This window comes from Heptranchias perlo, unplaced genomic scaffold (genome assembly GCF_035084215.1).
Source record: "Heptranchias perlo isolate sHepPer1 unplaced genomic scaffold, sHepPer1.hap1 HAP1_SCAFFOLD_938, whole genome shotgun sequence".
NCBI classification, from domain to species: Eukaryota; Metazoa; Chordata; class Chondrichthyes; order Hexanchiformes; family Hexanchidae; genus Heptranchias; species Heptranchias perlo.
This window is the reverse complement of record NW_027139979.1, coordinates 57,662-72,305: the sequence shown is the minus strand read 5'-3', so window position 1 is coordinate 72,305 and position 14,644 is coordinate 57,662. Positions and strand designations below refer to the sequence as shown.

Here is a 14,644-nt window from a genome sequence, read left to right as displayed (position 1 = left end):
TGGCTCTGCTCGTCTTCGTCCTTCCTGCCGATTCCGGGGAGAAAATCTCCCTGGGTAAGTAATCGTCCCCCGCAGACGCAGGCCCCCGAAGCGGGCAGACCCCGGGGGAAGGGGGAGCGGGACGCACGGGTTTGCGGCCTAAAACTGGTAACCATGGTTTCATTTTCAAAAGTCGGTTTTTTGCTCGGACCAGCGGGACCATTTGTCTGTTGATATTCGATGCCCAACTCTCAACCCTGCGTCCCATTGTACGCCCATCAACCCCCCTCACAACCCCCCCCTCGCTCCCTCCTCCCCGCAATGATCCTCACTCCCGTCTATAGGCCTCCTGTCTCCTTGCTTTCCAAATCATCGTCCTCTTTTTCGAATCTCCCCGGGACTTTGGCCCGTCCCGCGTCCATCTCACAACATGGACGCTCTGCTTTTCCAATGTTTGTCCCTCCTCCTCTTCCCATCGCTCCTCCCTCGCTCCCTCCACTCCGCCATTCTCCTCCCTCCGCTCCGTTCCATCGCCCCAACCCAGCTCACCCGCACTCGTTCACTTCTTCCCCACTCCACTCCCTCCCTCCTCCCTCTGCTCCTCTATCCCCCCCTCCACTCTACCTCCCGACCTCTGCTCCAGCCCCTCCCTCCGCTCCATTCCCCCCCTCTGTTCATCCATCCCTCCCTCCGCTCTCTGTCCCCTCCCTCCGCTCCACCCTCGCTCGTTCACTTCTTCCCCACTCCACTCCCTCCCTCCTCCCTCTGCTCCTCTATCCCTCCCTCCACTCTACCTCCCGACCTCTGCTCCAGCCCCTCTCTGTTCATTCATCCCTCCCTCCTCCCTCTGCTCCTCCATCCCTCCCTCCACTCTACCTCCCGACCTCTGCTCCAGCCCCTCTCTGTTCATACATCCCTCCCTCCTCCCTCTGCTCCTCCATCCCTCCCTCCACTCTACCTCCCGACCTCTGGTCCAGCCCCTCCCTCTGCTCCATCCCCCCCCCCCCCACATTCATTCATCCCTCCCTCTGCTCTCTGTCCCCTCCCTCCGCTCTCTGTCCCCTCCCTCCGCTCCACTATCGCGAGTTCAAATCCCACCGTGGCAGTTTGAGACTATGAATTGAGTTCAAAAAGTCTGCAAATAAAAATTTGGTCTCAGTAAAAGTGACCATGAAGCTGTCAGATTGTCTAAAAACCCAACTGGTTCGCTAATGGCCTTTTAGGGAAGGAAACCTGCTGTCCTTACCCGGTCTGGGCCTACATGTGACTCCAGTCCCCACATCCAATGTGGTTGACTCTTAACTGCCCTCTGAAGTGAGCCTAGCAAGACACTCAGTTGTATCAAACCACTGGAAGGCCCACCACCACCTTCTCAGGGGGCAACTAGGGATGGGCAGTAATTGCCAACAATGCCCGGCATCCCGAGAATAAATAAAAATACGTAATTTGGTGGGTGAGATATATATTATCGTCCTGCCTACAACATTAAAATGGCCGACACTGCTAGGGATGCTTTGTCCCATCTCCTCCCTTTCCCTCCCAAAGTATCAAACTCAGAATCCTGATCTGCAAAAACCCTCCGCGGTGTCCTCCAACCTCACACTCTCTGGCCTCCTTTTGTATCGAATCCTAACTCCACCCTGCCTTCCTTGGTACCTCATGGGCTGTAAAGCGCTTTGGGACGTCCTGAGGTTGTGAAAGGCGCCATAGAAATGCAAGTTCTTTCTTCCTTGAGTTGGAAAGCCTTCAGCCACCTTGGCCGTTCGCTCTGGAACTATCTCCCAAAATTCCAACCCCCCCCCCACCTCACCAAACTCGTTCTATCCATCCCCAACTGCACTCCAAACCCACCTCTTTGACCTCATCTTCAGTCACCTCTCCCGCCTGTACTCGATGCCCCTCTTTTTCCATTGTGAGATGCATTGAAGGCGGCTTGTGAGTGTGAACTCTGGCTCAAATCCCCATCTCAGATACCCCACTCTTCACCTCTAGATCGCCACTCAGCCATCACTCCCCCCTCCTTGCTAATTTTTAGTCGCTAACCTCCGGCTCGTAGGAACATTTTGGACCAGGAGAAGGCCACTCGGCCCCTCGAGCCTGCTCCGCCAATCAGTCAGATCACGGCTGATCTGCACCTCAACCTCTGAGCTCCGTATCCCTCGAGACCCTCACCCAACAAAAATCTATCGCCCTCGGCCTTGAAAGCTCCAATTGACCCCCAGCCTTTTTTGGGGGGGAGAGAGTTCCAGATTCCCACTCCCCTTTGTGTGAAGAAGTGACATCACCCCTGAACGGCCCGGCTCTAATTTTAAGGTTCTGCCCCCTTGTTCTGGACTCCCCCCCACCAGAGCAAATAGTTTCTCTCTATCGACCCTATCAAATCCTTTAATCATCTTAAACCCCTCGATTGGATCACCCCTTAATCTTCTACACTCGAGGGAATACAAGCCCAGTCTATGAAACCTGCCCTCGTAATTTAACCCTTTTAGCCCCTTAGAACTGCCCCCCCAAAGCAAGCCTCCTCACCTCCTCTCTCCCATCTTACACAATCCTCCGAAGAACCGATCTCTCTGACCGTGAGTTCAGTTCCGCGTCATGCTCTGTGCTGTCCTCACCCCTTTGTAAAGGGCTCTCAGTCCCATGTTTGAAATATTTTGGCAACTGGTCCTGGAACGCCTCGGTTTTAAACTTCTCATCCTTGTGTTCAAATCCCTCCATGGCCCCCTCTCTATCTCTGTAACCTCCTCCAGCCCCTACAACCCTCCGAGATCTCTGCGCTCCTCCAATTCTGGCCTTTCGCGCATCCCCCGATTTCCATCGCTCCACCATTGGCGGCCGTGCCTTCAGCCGCCCGGGCCCTAAGCTCTGGAATTCCCTCCCTAAACCTCTCCGCCTCTCTCTCCTCCTTTAAGACGCTCCTTAAAACCTACCTCTTTGACCGAGCTTTTGGTCACCTGTCCTAATATCTCCTTATGTGGCTCGGTGTCAAATTTTGTCTGATTTACGCTCCTGTGAAGGGCCTTGGGGCGTTTTACTGCATTAAAGGCGCTATATAAACGCAGGTTATTGTTGTTTTGTGACGGTGAGCTGTCGACTTTGCCTGCAGGTATCACTGTGCTCCTCTCGCTGACTGTCTTCATGCTGCTGGTGGCCGAGATAATGCCAGCGACCTCCGACTCCATCCCGCTGATAGGTAAGGGAGCTCGGGGAGTAACACGGCCTTCCGCTGCAGGCTGCGGGACTCGTTACTGAAGTCAGAGCCAATAATTCTGGTCGTTTGTGGGCTGGCTCCAGGTAAGATGACCATGGATTGTCCAGCTGCATCCCCTCACCAGGAGGAATACCCTGTTTAATCCTTGAGGGAATACAAGCCTAGTCTGTGCAACCTGTCCTCGTAATTTAACCCTCACCGCACCCCCTCCAAGGCCAATCTATCCTTCCTGAGGTGCGGTGCCCAGAACTGAACCATCTCCAGATGGGGGTCTGACCAGGACTCTGTACATCTGAAGCATCACTTCCTCGTTTTTGTATTCCAGCCCCCTCGAGATTAGGGCCACCATTCTATTAGCCATTCTTTTGACGGCCTTCTGCTCCTCCACACTTTCGAGCTTCTCACCTTTTAGAAAATACCGATTTCTCTTCCTTGGGTCCAAAGGTCACTCTTGTCCACATTGAACTCCATCTGCCCCAGTTTTGCCCACTCACTTAAACTGTCAATGTCCCTTTGTAACTTCCTGCCCCCATCTACACTACGCCACCTGATTTGGTGTCATCTCAAAATTGGATGGACAGCTCCCTGTTCCTTTACACAACTGTCAAGGCATTAAGAGACATCCCAGACTCTTTGGAAAGTGGACGGATTCTACCAGCGCTGTGATAAGAATCATCGAATGATACAGCACAGAAGGAGGACATTCGGTCCATCGTGCCTGTGCTGGCTCTTTGAAAGAGCTCTCCATTTACTTCCACTCTCCCCCCTGCTCTTCCCCCGTAGCCCCTGCACATTTTTCCCCTTTCAAGTATTTATCCAATTCCCCTTTTGAAAGTTATTATTGAATCTGCTTCCACCGCCCTTTCAGGAAGGACATTCCAGATCAGAACAACTCGCTGCGTAAAATTCTCATCTCCCCCTCTGGTTCTTTCCCCAATTATCGTCAATCTGTGTCCTCTGGTTCCCGACCCTCCTGCCACTGGAAACAGTTTCTCCTTATTTACTCTATCAAAACCCCCTCATGATTTTGAACCCCTCGATTAAATCTCCCCTTGACCTTCTCTGCTCTAAGGAGAACAATCCCAGCTTCTCCGGTCTCTCCAAGTAACTCTGGTGTTTCTCCTTCTCTCCCTCAGGACATTACTTTGGCAGCACCATGACCATCGTTGGCTTCTCGGTGATCGCCACGGTCTTTGTGCTGCAGTACCACCACCACCACCCCACCGAAGGGAAGTTGCCAAAATGGGTAAGGGTCCCGCCCTCTGGAGCCGTGCGTTGCCCTCTTGCTCAGCGGGCACATCTGGGTTGAGATTGGCCGCCACGTGGTGTTCAGTCGAAGGCGTGCGATTAAGATCAACGGCCGACATTCGTGGCCTAGGGAGACCTCTAGCGGCTTATCACGTCACACCTAATGACCTATATCGTGTGGTCGCTGTTGTTGGTACTGTTGATTTTGAGAGGAATGTAAGAAAGAAACAACACCAACCTGCATTTATATAGCGCCTTTAACATAGTAAAATGTCCCAAGGCGCTTCAGACAAAATTTGACACCGAGCCACATAAGGAGATATTAGGACAGGTGACCAAAAGCTCGGTCAAAGAGGTAGGTTTTAAGGAGCGTCTTAAAGGAGGAGAGAGAGGCGGAGAGGTTTAGGGAGGGAATTCCAGAGCTTAGGGCCCAGGCGGCTGAAGGCACGGCCGCCAATGGTGGAGCGATGGAAATCGGGGGATGGGCAAGAGGCCAGAATTGGAGGAGCGCAGAGATCTCGGAGGGTTGTAGGGGCTGGAGGAGGTTACAGAGAGAGGGAGGGGGGGGCGAGGGCCATGGAGGGGATTTGAAAACAAGGATGAGAATTTTAAGATTGAGGCGTTCCCGGACCGGGAGCCAATGGAGGTCAGTGAGCACAGGGGGGTGATGGGTGAACGGGACTCGGTGCGAGTTAGGATACGGGGGCAGCAGAGTTTTGGATGAGCTGAAGTTTACGGAGTGGGGAAGATGGGAGGCCGGGCAGGAGAACATTGGAATAGTCGGAGTCTAGAGAATGGATGAGGGTTTCAGCAACAGATGAGCTGAGGCAGGGGCGGAGACGGACGATGGAAGTAGGTAGAAAGAAGGAACTTGCATTACTATAGCGCCTTTCACGACCTCAGGAAGTCCCAAAGCGCTTTACAATCCAATGAAGTACTTTTTGAAGTGTAGTCACTGTTGTAATGTAGGAAACGCGGCAGCCAATTTGCGCACAGCAAGATCCCACAAACAGCAATGAGATGAATGACCAGATCATCTGTTTTTTTTTAGTGATGTTGGTCGAGGGATAAATATCGGCCCCAGGACACCGGGGAGAACTCCCCCCTGCTCTTCATCCAATAGTGGCCGTGGGATCTTTTAAGTGAACCTGAGAGGGGCAGACGGGGCCCTCGGTTTAACGTCGCACGTGAAAGACGGGCACCTCCGACAGTGCAGCACTCCCTCAGCACTGGCACCGGGAGTGTCGGCCTGGATTATGGGGCTCAAGTCTCTGGAGTGGGGGCTCGAACCCACGACCTCCTGACTCAGAGGCGAGAGAGAGAGAGTGCGGCCTCCTGAGCCAGGCCTGACACTTCCATAGCCTTAGCCTGGGGGGACTTCCTGTTTCCACAAGACTATTTCTGTCTATTATTATTTAGCCTTGTGCTCGTAACTCCCATTCCTAACCAGGATTTTGTTTCTGAAGGATATATTGGCCTTGGAGGGGGTGCAGTGCAGATTCACCAGAATGATACCAGGGCTAAAAGGGTTAAATTACGAGGCCAGGTTGCACAGACTGGGCTTGTATTCCCTCGAGTGTAGAAGATTAAGGGGTGATCTAATCGAGGGGTTTAAGGTGATTAAAGGATTCGATAGGGTCGATAGAGAGAAACTATTTCCTCTGGTGGGGGGAGTCCAGAACAAGGGGGCAGAACCTTAAAATTAGAGCCGGGCCGTTCAGGGGTGATGTCAGGAAGCACTTCCTCACACAAAGGGGAGTGGAAATCTGGAACTCTCTCCCCCAAAAAAGCGGCCGGGGGTCAATTGGAAATGTCAAAACTGAGATTGATAGATTTTTGTCGGGTATTAAGGGTGACGGAACCAAGGAGAGTAGAAGGAGATAAGATACAGATCAGCCATGATCTAATTGAATGGCAGGACAGGCTCGATGGGCTGAATGGCCTCCTTCTGTCCTTATGTCCCGATATTCTTGTTTCGATGTACCAGTTTCCGTATGTCCCTATCTCCCCGTGCCCCCATCTCCCCGTGCCCCCACCTCCCCGTGCCCCACCTCCCCGTTGCCCCACCTCCCCGTGCCCCCACCTCCCCGTGCCCCCATCTCCCTATGCCCCACCTCCCCGTTGCCCCCACCTCCCCGTTGCCCCCACCTCCCGTTGCCCCCACCTCCCCGTGCCCCCACCTCCCCGTGCCCCCATCTCCCCGTGCCCCATCTCCCCGTGCCCCCATCTCCCCGTGCCCCCACCTCCCCGTGCCCCACCTCCCCGTGCCCCCATCTCCCCGTGCCCCATCTCCCCGTGCCCCCATCTCCCCGTGCCCCCACCTCCCCGTGCCCCACCTCCCCGTGCCCCCACCTCCCCGTTGCCCCCACCTCCCCGTTGCCCCACCTCCCCGTGCCCCCACCTCCCCGTTGCCCCACCTCCCCGTGCCCCCACCTCCCCGTGCCCCCACCTCCCCGTTGCCCCACCTCCCCGTGCCCCCACCTCCCCGTTGCCCCACCTCCCCGTGCCCCACCTCCCCGTGCCCCCACCTCCCCGTGCCCCCATCTCCCCGTGCCCCCACCTCCCCGTGCCCCCACCTCCCCGTGCCCCACCTCCCCGTGCCCCACCTCCCCGTTGCCCCCACCTCCCCGTGCCCCCACCTCCCCGTGCCCCCACCTCCCCGTTGCCCCACCTCCCCGTGCCCCCACCTCCCCGTTGCCCCACCTCCCCGTGCCCCCACCTCCCCGTGCCCCCACCTCCCCGTGCCCCACCTCCCCGTGCCCCCACCTCCCCGTGCCCCCATCTCCCTATGCCCCATCTCCCCGTGCCCCCACCTCCCCGTGCCCCCATCTCCCTATGCCCCATCTCCCCGTGCCCCCACCTCCCCGTGTTCCCATGTTTTGACGAGTTCCTCTTGTTTTAGCTCCGTGTTGTCCTGCTGACCTGGTGTGCCTGGTTCCTGCGGATGAAGAAGCCCGGGGAAGAGGAGCTGCAGCCAATGTGTAAACTGGGCCCGAGGCGGTGCAGCTCGGAGAGCGAGCAGACGACGCCCGACCAGCAAGGCCCGAACGGGAACCTAGTCTACCTCGGCTTCCGAGGCCTGGATGACCTTCAGCCCCCTGCCGGCCACAAGTCCGATATCGGCCTGGGGCCCACCAGCTACCTCTCAGGTAACGATAATGGCCGCCTCCACAGGCCTCCGCAGGGCGACGCTCAGCTGAGCCAGATCCTGGAGGAGATCCAGTACGTCGCCAACAGATTCCGGGATCAGGACCAGGACCAGTTGGTGTGCACCGAGTGGAGATTTGCTGCAGCTGTGGTGGACAGGATGTGCCTGGTGGCTTTCTCCATCTTCAACATCATTTGCACTATCTCCATTCTCATGTCGGCACCCAACTTTGTTGAAGCCGTTTCTAAAGACTATCTCTGAGGACCCCTCTCCGTCTCTCTTTGTCTCTCCCTCTCCGTCTCTCTCTGTCTCTCCCTCTCCGTCTCTCTTTGTCTCTCCCTCTCCGTCTCTCTTTGTCTCTCCCTCTCCGTCTCTCTTTGTCTCTCCCTCTCCGTCTCTCTTTGTCTCTCCCTCTCCGTCTCTCTTTGTCTCTCCCTCTCCGTCTCTCTTTGTCTCTCCCTCTCCGTCTCTCTTTCTCTGTCTTTCTCTCTGTCTCTTTCTCTCCCTATCTCCCTCTTTATCTTTCACTCTCTTATCTGTCCCTCTCTCTCTTCCCGTCTTTCTCTCTCTCTCTCCTTCTCTGCCACACTCTCTCTCTCTGTTTCTCTCTCTTTCTTTCAGTCTCTGTCACTCTCTGTTTCTCTTTGTCTCTCTTGATCTCTAGCTGCCTACCTCCTGTCTTTGTCTATCTCGCTCCTTCTGTCTCTCTCTATCTGTCCACGTCTCTCTCTCTACCTCTGTGTCCCTCTCTCTGTCTCGATCTCTGTCCCTCTCTCTGTCTCTATCCATCCCTCCCTTTCTCGCTCTCTATTTCTCTTTGCCCCTCCCTCCGTCTCTCTCTCTCTGTTCCACTCTCTCTATCTCTGTCCCCTTCCCTCTCTTGTCTCTCTCTCTCTCTGTCCCTCTCTCTGTCAGTCTCTCTCTCTGTTCCTCTCTCTAGCTGTGTCCCCCTTTGTCCCTCTCTCTCGTCTCTCTCTCTCTGTCCCTCTCAATTTCTCTGTCCCTTTATCTCTCTCTATCTCTATCTGTCTCTCTATCTCCCTCTGTCTCTATCTGTCTCTCTCTCTCTCTGCCCCTCCCTCTGTCTCTCTGTTCCTCTCTCTCTATCTCTGTCCCCCTCTCTCTCTTGTCTCTCTCTATCTCTCTCTGCCCCTCTCCCTCTCTCTCTTGTCTCTCTCTCTCTATCTCTGTCCCCCTCTCTCTCTTGTCTCTCTCTCTATCTCTCCCTGCCCCTCTCCCTCTCTCTCTTGTCTCTCTCTCTCTATCTCTGTCCCCCTCTCTCTCTTGTCTCTCTCTCTATCTCTCTCTGCCCCTCTCCCTCTCTCTCTGATCCTCTCTCTCTCTATCTCTGTCCCCCCCTCTCTCTCTATCTCTCTCTGCCCCTCTCTCTGTCTCTCTGTTCTTCTCTCTCTATCTATGTTCCCCCCTCTCTCTTGTCTCTCTCTCTCTCTCTGCCCCTCTCAATTTCTCTGTCCCTCTCTCTATCTCTCTCTGTCTCTATCTGTCTCTCTCTCTCCCTGCCCCTCTCTCTGGCTCTCTGTTCCTCTCTCTCTATCTCTGTCCCCCTCTCTCTCTTGTCTCTCTCTATCTCTCTCTATCTCTCTCTGCCCCTCTCTCTGTCTCTCTGTTCCTCTCTCTCTATCTATGTTCCCCCCTCTCTCTTGTCTCTCTCTCTCTGCCCCTCTCAATTTCTCTGTCCCTCTCTCTATCTCTCTCTGTCTCTATCTGTCTCTCTCTCTCCCTGCCCCTCTCTCTGGCTCTCTGTTCCTCTCTCTCTATCTGTCCCCCTCTCTCTCTTGTCTCTCTCTATCTCTCTCTATCTCTCTCTGCCCCTCTCTCTGTCTCTCTGTTCCTCTCTCTCTATCTATGTTCCCCCCTCTCTCTTGTCTCTCTCTCTCTCACTGCCCCTCTCAATTTCTCTGTCCCCCTCTCTCTCTTGTCTCTCTCTCTCTCTCTCTCTCTCTATCTCTCTCTGCCCCTCTCTCTGTCTCTATGCCCTTCTCTCTCTATGCCCTTCTCTCTCTATCTCTGCCCCCCCTCTCTCTTGTCTCTCTTTCTCTCTCTCTCTGTCCCTCTCCCTCTATCCCCCTTCCCTCTCTCTTGGTTGATACTGCTTGCATGGGCTGCCCAGTGAAACACACGCTACATTACCAAAGGATTTCATGCTCGAACTTGGCGGATGTTTGGATCGGGGCTGTCAGGAAACTTTTGATGGAATGCGTTCTTTGGCCAACTGTCTGTTTACACATTCTGACGGCTATCCTGCATGGACAAAGGCAGAAAACATTGCGGATAATGCAAGAGGAAGAAGAACTCTTAAGGGAAAATTGCTTCATATTTAGTTTCTCAACCCCCCAAAGCAGAATGATCGGGGAACACTTCAGGACCTACAGAACTTGTAAGAACAGGTAAAGGTCGCTAGGCCCAACAAGGTTCAAAGGTCACCAGGCTTACAAACCCATCCTTTCTTCATAAAGCAACTGCCCCTAAATATCTTCTCCTCATTTCTCATCTCTTTAACACCTCTCGTTATCTCTTGCACCCACTTGTAGTGCCGGCTTCAATGTCCCTTCCTGGGAAGGTATTCCACAATTCGATTATCCATTGTGTGAACAAGTTCTGCTGGAGGTCCCCAATTGTTAACTATGTCCCCGTAAACCAGGAATTCTGTACACTGGGACTGAGTAGAAAGGGTGTGGTCCATTGGGATTCTGTACAATGGGAGTGAATGGGAAGGGGTTTGGTCCATTGGGATTCTGTACAATGGGAGTGAATGGGAAGGGGTTTGGTCCATTGGGATTCCGTACAATGGGAGTGAATGGGAAGGGGTTTGGTCCATTGGGATTCCGTACAATGGGAGTGAATGGGAAGGGGTTTGGTCCATTGGGATTCCGTACAATGGGAGTGAATGGGAAGGGGTTTGGTCCATTGGGATTCTGTACAATGGGAGTGAATGGGAAGGGGTTTGGTCCATTGGGATTCTGTACAATGGGAGTGAATGGGAAAGGGTTTGGTCCATTGGGATTCTGTACAATGGGAGTGAATGGGAAGGGGTTTGGTCCATTGGGATTCTGTACAATGGGAGTGAATGGGAAGGGGTTTGGTCCATTGGGATTCTGTACAATAGGAGTGAATGGGAAGGGGTTTGGTCCATTGGGATTCTGTACAATGGGAGTGAATGGGAAGGGGTTTGGTCCATTGGGATTCTGTACAATGGGAGTGAATGGGAAGGGGTTTGGTCCATTGGGATTCTGTACAATGGGAGTGAATGGGAAGGGGTTTGGTCCATTGGGATTCTGTACAATGGGAGTGAATGGGAAGGGGTTTGGTCCATTGGGATTCTGTACAATAGGAGTGAATGGGAAGGGGTTTGGTCCATTGGGATTCTGTACAATGGGAGTGAATGGGAAGGGGTTTGGTCCATTGGGATTCTGTACAATGGGAGTGAATGGGAAGGGGTTTGGTCCATTGGGATTCTGTACAATGGGAGTGAATGGGAAGGGGTTTGGTCCATTGGGATTCTATACAATGGGAGTGAATGGGAAGGGGTTTGGTCCATTGGGATTCTGTACAATGGGAGTGAATGGGAAGGGGTTTGGTCCATTGGGATTCTGTACAATGGGAGTGAATGGGAAGGGGTTTGGTCCATTGGGATTCTGTACAATGGGAGTGAATGGGAAGGGGTTTGGTCCATTGGGATTCTGTACAATGGGAGTGAATGGGAAGGGGTTTGGTCCATTGGGATTCTGTACAATGGGAGTGAATGGGAAGGGGTTTGGTCCATTGGGATTCTGTACAATGGGAGTGAGTGGGAAGGGGTTTGGTCCATTGGGATTCTGTACAATGGGAGTGAATGGGAAGGGGTTTGGTCCATTGGGATTCTGTACAATGGGAGTGAATGGGAAGGGGTTTGGTCCATTGGGATTCTATACAATGGGAGTGAATGGGAAGGGGTTTGGTCCATTGGGATTCTATGCAATGGGAGTGAATGGGAAGGGGTTTGGTCCATTGGGATTCTGTGCAATGGGAGTGAATGGGAAGGGGTTTGGTCCATTGGGATTCTGTGCAATGGGAGTGAATGGGAAGGGGTTTGGTCCATTGGGATTCTATATAATGGGAGTGAATGGGAAGGGGTTTGGTCCATTGGGATTCTATACAGTGGGAGTGAATGGGAAGGGGTTTGGTCCATTGGGATTCTATATAATGGGAGTGAATGGGAAGGGGTTTGGTCCATTGGGATTCTATACAGTGGGAGTGAATGGGAAGGGGTTTGGTCCATTGGGATTCTATATAATGGGAGTGAATGGGAAGGGGTTTGGTCCATTGGGATTCTATACAATGGGAGCGAATGGGAAGGGGTTTGGTCCATTGGGATTCTATACAGTGGGAGTGAATGGGAAGGGGTTTGGTCCATTGGGATTCTATATAATGGGAGTGAATGGGAAGGGGTTTGGTTTATTGGGATTCTATACAGTGGGAGTGAATGGGAAGGGGTTTGGTCCATTGGGATTCTATATAATGGGAGTGAATGGGAAGGGGTTTGGTCCATTGGGATTCGATACAATGGGAGTGAATGGGAAGGGGTTTGGTCCATTGGAATTCTCCTCATCTTTTCCCCATATACCTCAATCACATCTCTCTCCCCAGAAACACCTTCATCAGCCCCTTGGCCCTGTGGGAATGGGGGGGAGGGTCTCTCTCTGAGAATCCTGATCCCCGTACCTGGAATTATTGAACGCAATGAGGAATTAGAAAGGAATCTGCCACCCCATCCCCGGCTAGACCCAGTGCTCCCCCCTCATTTTTCTGACGGGACTCGGTCGCTTATTTTACCGACGGCATGCATGGATCGGAAAGGACCGAGCGGGTAGCTGGTTCGAATCCTGCACCGGCCACCATGCACGAATAGTCTGCGCTCCGAGCTGTAAGGGGTCAAAGCCCCTCTTCCCACCGCCCCCCCCTCAACAACTCTTACTGCTTGAAGAGTGAACTGGCTCCCCTGGTCACGGCCAATCGTTAATTTAATAACAAATAAATATTTAACGTGTTGAGATATGAGTCTCACTTGTCCTGTGTGTTGAATTGTTATGGTGTGTGTGTGTGTGTGTGTGTGTGTGTGTGCGTGTCTCTGACTTGGCTCCCGCCCGCACTGCCAGCAGGGCTCGAGGATCGAGCTCTCGCCCAGGGCCCCAAACATGGTATGTTCTTCACCAGAATGGACCAGGAAGGCTATTCAGCTCATCTACGCACCCTTTTCAGGGATAGTTCTTAGAGACACCAGTCAGTGTACAGATATCTCCCTGAGGGAGAGGGGACTGAGAGACACCAGTCAGTGTACAGATATCTCCCTGAGGGAGAGGGACTGAGAGACACCAGTCAGTGTACAGATATCTCCGAGAGAGAGAGGGGACTGAGAGACACCAGTCAGTGTACAGATATCTCCCTGAGGGAGAGGGGACTGAGAGACACCAGTCAGTGTACAGATATCTCCCTGAGAGAGAGGGACTGAGAGACACCAGTCAGTGTACAGATATCTCTCTGAGAGAGAGGGACTGAGAGACACCAGTCAGTGTACAGATATCTCCCTGAGGGAGAGGGGACTGAGAGACACCAGTCAGTGTACAGATATCTCCCTGAGAGAGAGGGGATTGAGAGACACCAGTCAGTGTACAGATATCTCCCTGAGAGAGAGGGGACTGAGAGACACCAGTCAGTGTACAGATATCTCCCTGAGAGAGAGGGACTGAGAGACACCAGTCAGTGTACAGATATCTCCCTGAGAGAGAGGGACTGAGAGACACCAGTCAGTGTACAGATATCTCCCTGAGGGAGAGGGGACTGAGAGACACCAGTCAGTGTACAGATATCTCCCTGAGGGAGAGGGGACTGAGAGACACCAGTCAGTGTACAGATATCTCCCTGAGAGAGAGGGGACTGAGAGACACCAGTCAGTGTACAGATATCTCCCTGAGAGAGAGGGGACTGAGAGACACCAGTCAGTGTACAGATATCTCCCTGAGGGAGAGGGACTGAGAGACACCAGTCAGTGTACAGATATCTCCCTGAGAGAGAGGGACTGAGAGACACCAGTCAGTGTACAGATATCTCCCTGAGGGAGAGGGGACTGAGAGACACCAGTCAGTGTACAGATATCTCCCTGAGGGAGAGGGGACTGAGAGACACCAGTCAGTGTACAGATATCTCCCTGAGGGAGAGGGGACTGAGAGACACCAGTCAGTGTACAGATATCTCCCTGAGGGAGAGGGGACTGAGAGACACCAGTCAGTGTACAGATATCTCCCTGAGAGAGAGGGACTGAGAGACACCAGTCAGTGTACAGATATCTCCCTGAGGGAGAGGGGACTGAGAGACACCAGTCAGTGTACAGATATCTCCCTGAGGGAGAGGGGACTGAGAGACACCAGTCAGTGTACAGATATCTCCCTGAGAGAGGGGACTGAGAGACACCAGTCAGTGTACAGATATCTCACTGAGGGAGAGGGACTGAGAGACACCAGTCAGTGTACAGATATCTCCCTGAGGGAGAGGGGACTGAGAGACACCAGTCAGTGTACAGATATCTCCCTGAGGGAGAGGGGACTGAGAGACACCAGTCAGTGTACAGATATCTCCCTGAGAGAGAGGGACTGAGAGACACCAGTCAGTGTACAGATATCTCCCTGAGGGAGAGGGGACTGAGAGACACCAGTCAGTGTACAGATATCTCCCTGAGGGAGAGGGGACTGAGAGACACCAGTCAGTGTACAGATATCTCCCTGAGAGAGGGGACTGAGAGACACCAGTCAGTGTACAGATATCTCCCTGAGGGAGAGGGGACTGAGAGACACCAGTCAATGTACAGATATCTCCCTGAGAGAGAGGGGACTGAGAGACACCAGTCAGTGTACAGATATCTCCCTGAGGGAGAGGGGACTGAGAGACACCAGTCAGTGTACAGATATCTCCCTGAGAGAGAGGGACTGAGAGACACCAGTCAGTGTACAGATATCTCCCTGAGGGAGAGGGGACTGAGAGACACCAGTCAGTGTACAGATATC

General features: G+C 53.4%; 1 protein-coding gene across 1 annotated transcript; it reads left to right on the top strand.

The window, feature by feature from the left end:
* The first annotated feature begins 6 nt into the window (after positions 1–6).
* Positions 7–7,852, top strand: LOC137319934 (CHRNA7-FAM7A fusion protein-like). The gene is made up of 4 exons (XM_067981811.1): positions 7–54; positions 3,086–3,172; positions 4,327–4,436; positions 7,341–7,852. Exons 2-4 carry the CDS (start codon positions 3,118–3,120, stop codon positions 7,845–7,847), a joined length of 672 nt encoding a protein of 223 aa, XP_067837912.1. The 5' UTR covers positions 7–54; positions 3,086–3,117; the 3' UTR covers positions 7,848–7,852.
* The last annotated feature ends 6,792 nt before the right edge of the window (positions 7,853–14,644 follow it).

Bases quoted from the DNA above. Each gene is read 5' to 3' on its own strand.
- LOC137319934 (XM_067981811.1), top strand. From the start codon at position 3,118: ATGCTGCTGGTGGCCGAGATAATGCCAGCGACCTCCGACTCCATCCCG. The intron at 3,173-4,326 runs GTAAGGGAGCTC...TCTCTCCCTCAG, and splicing joins CGACTCCATCCCGCTGATAG to GACATTACTTTGGCAGCACC. The intron at 4,437-7,340 runs GTAAGGGTCCCG...CTCTTGTTTTAG, and splicing joins AAGGGAAGTTGCCAAAATGG to CTCCGTGTTGTCCTGCTGAC.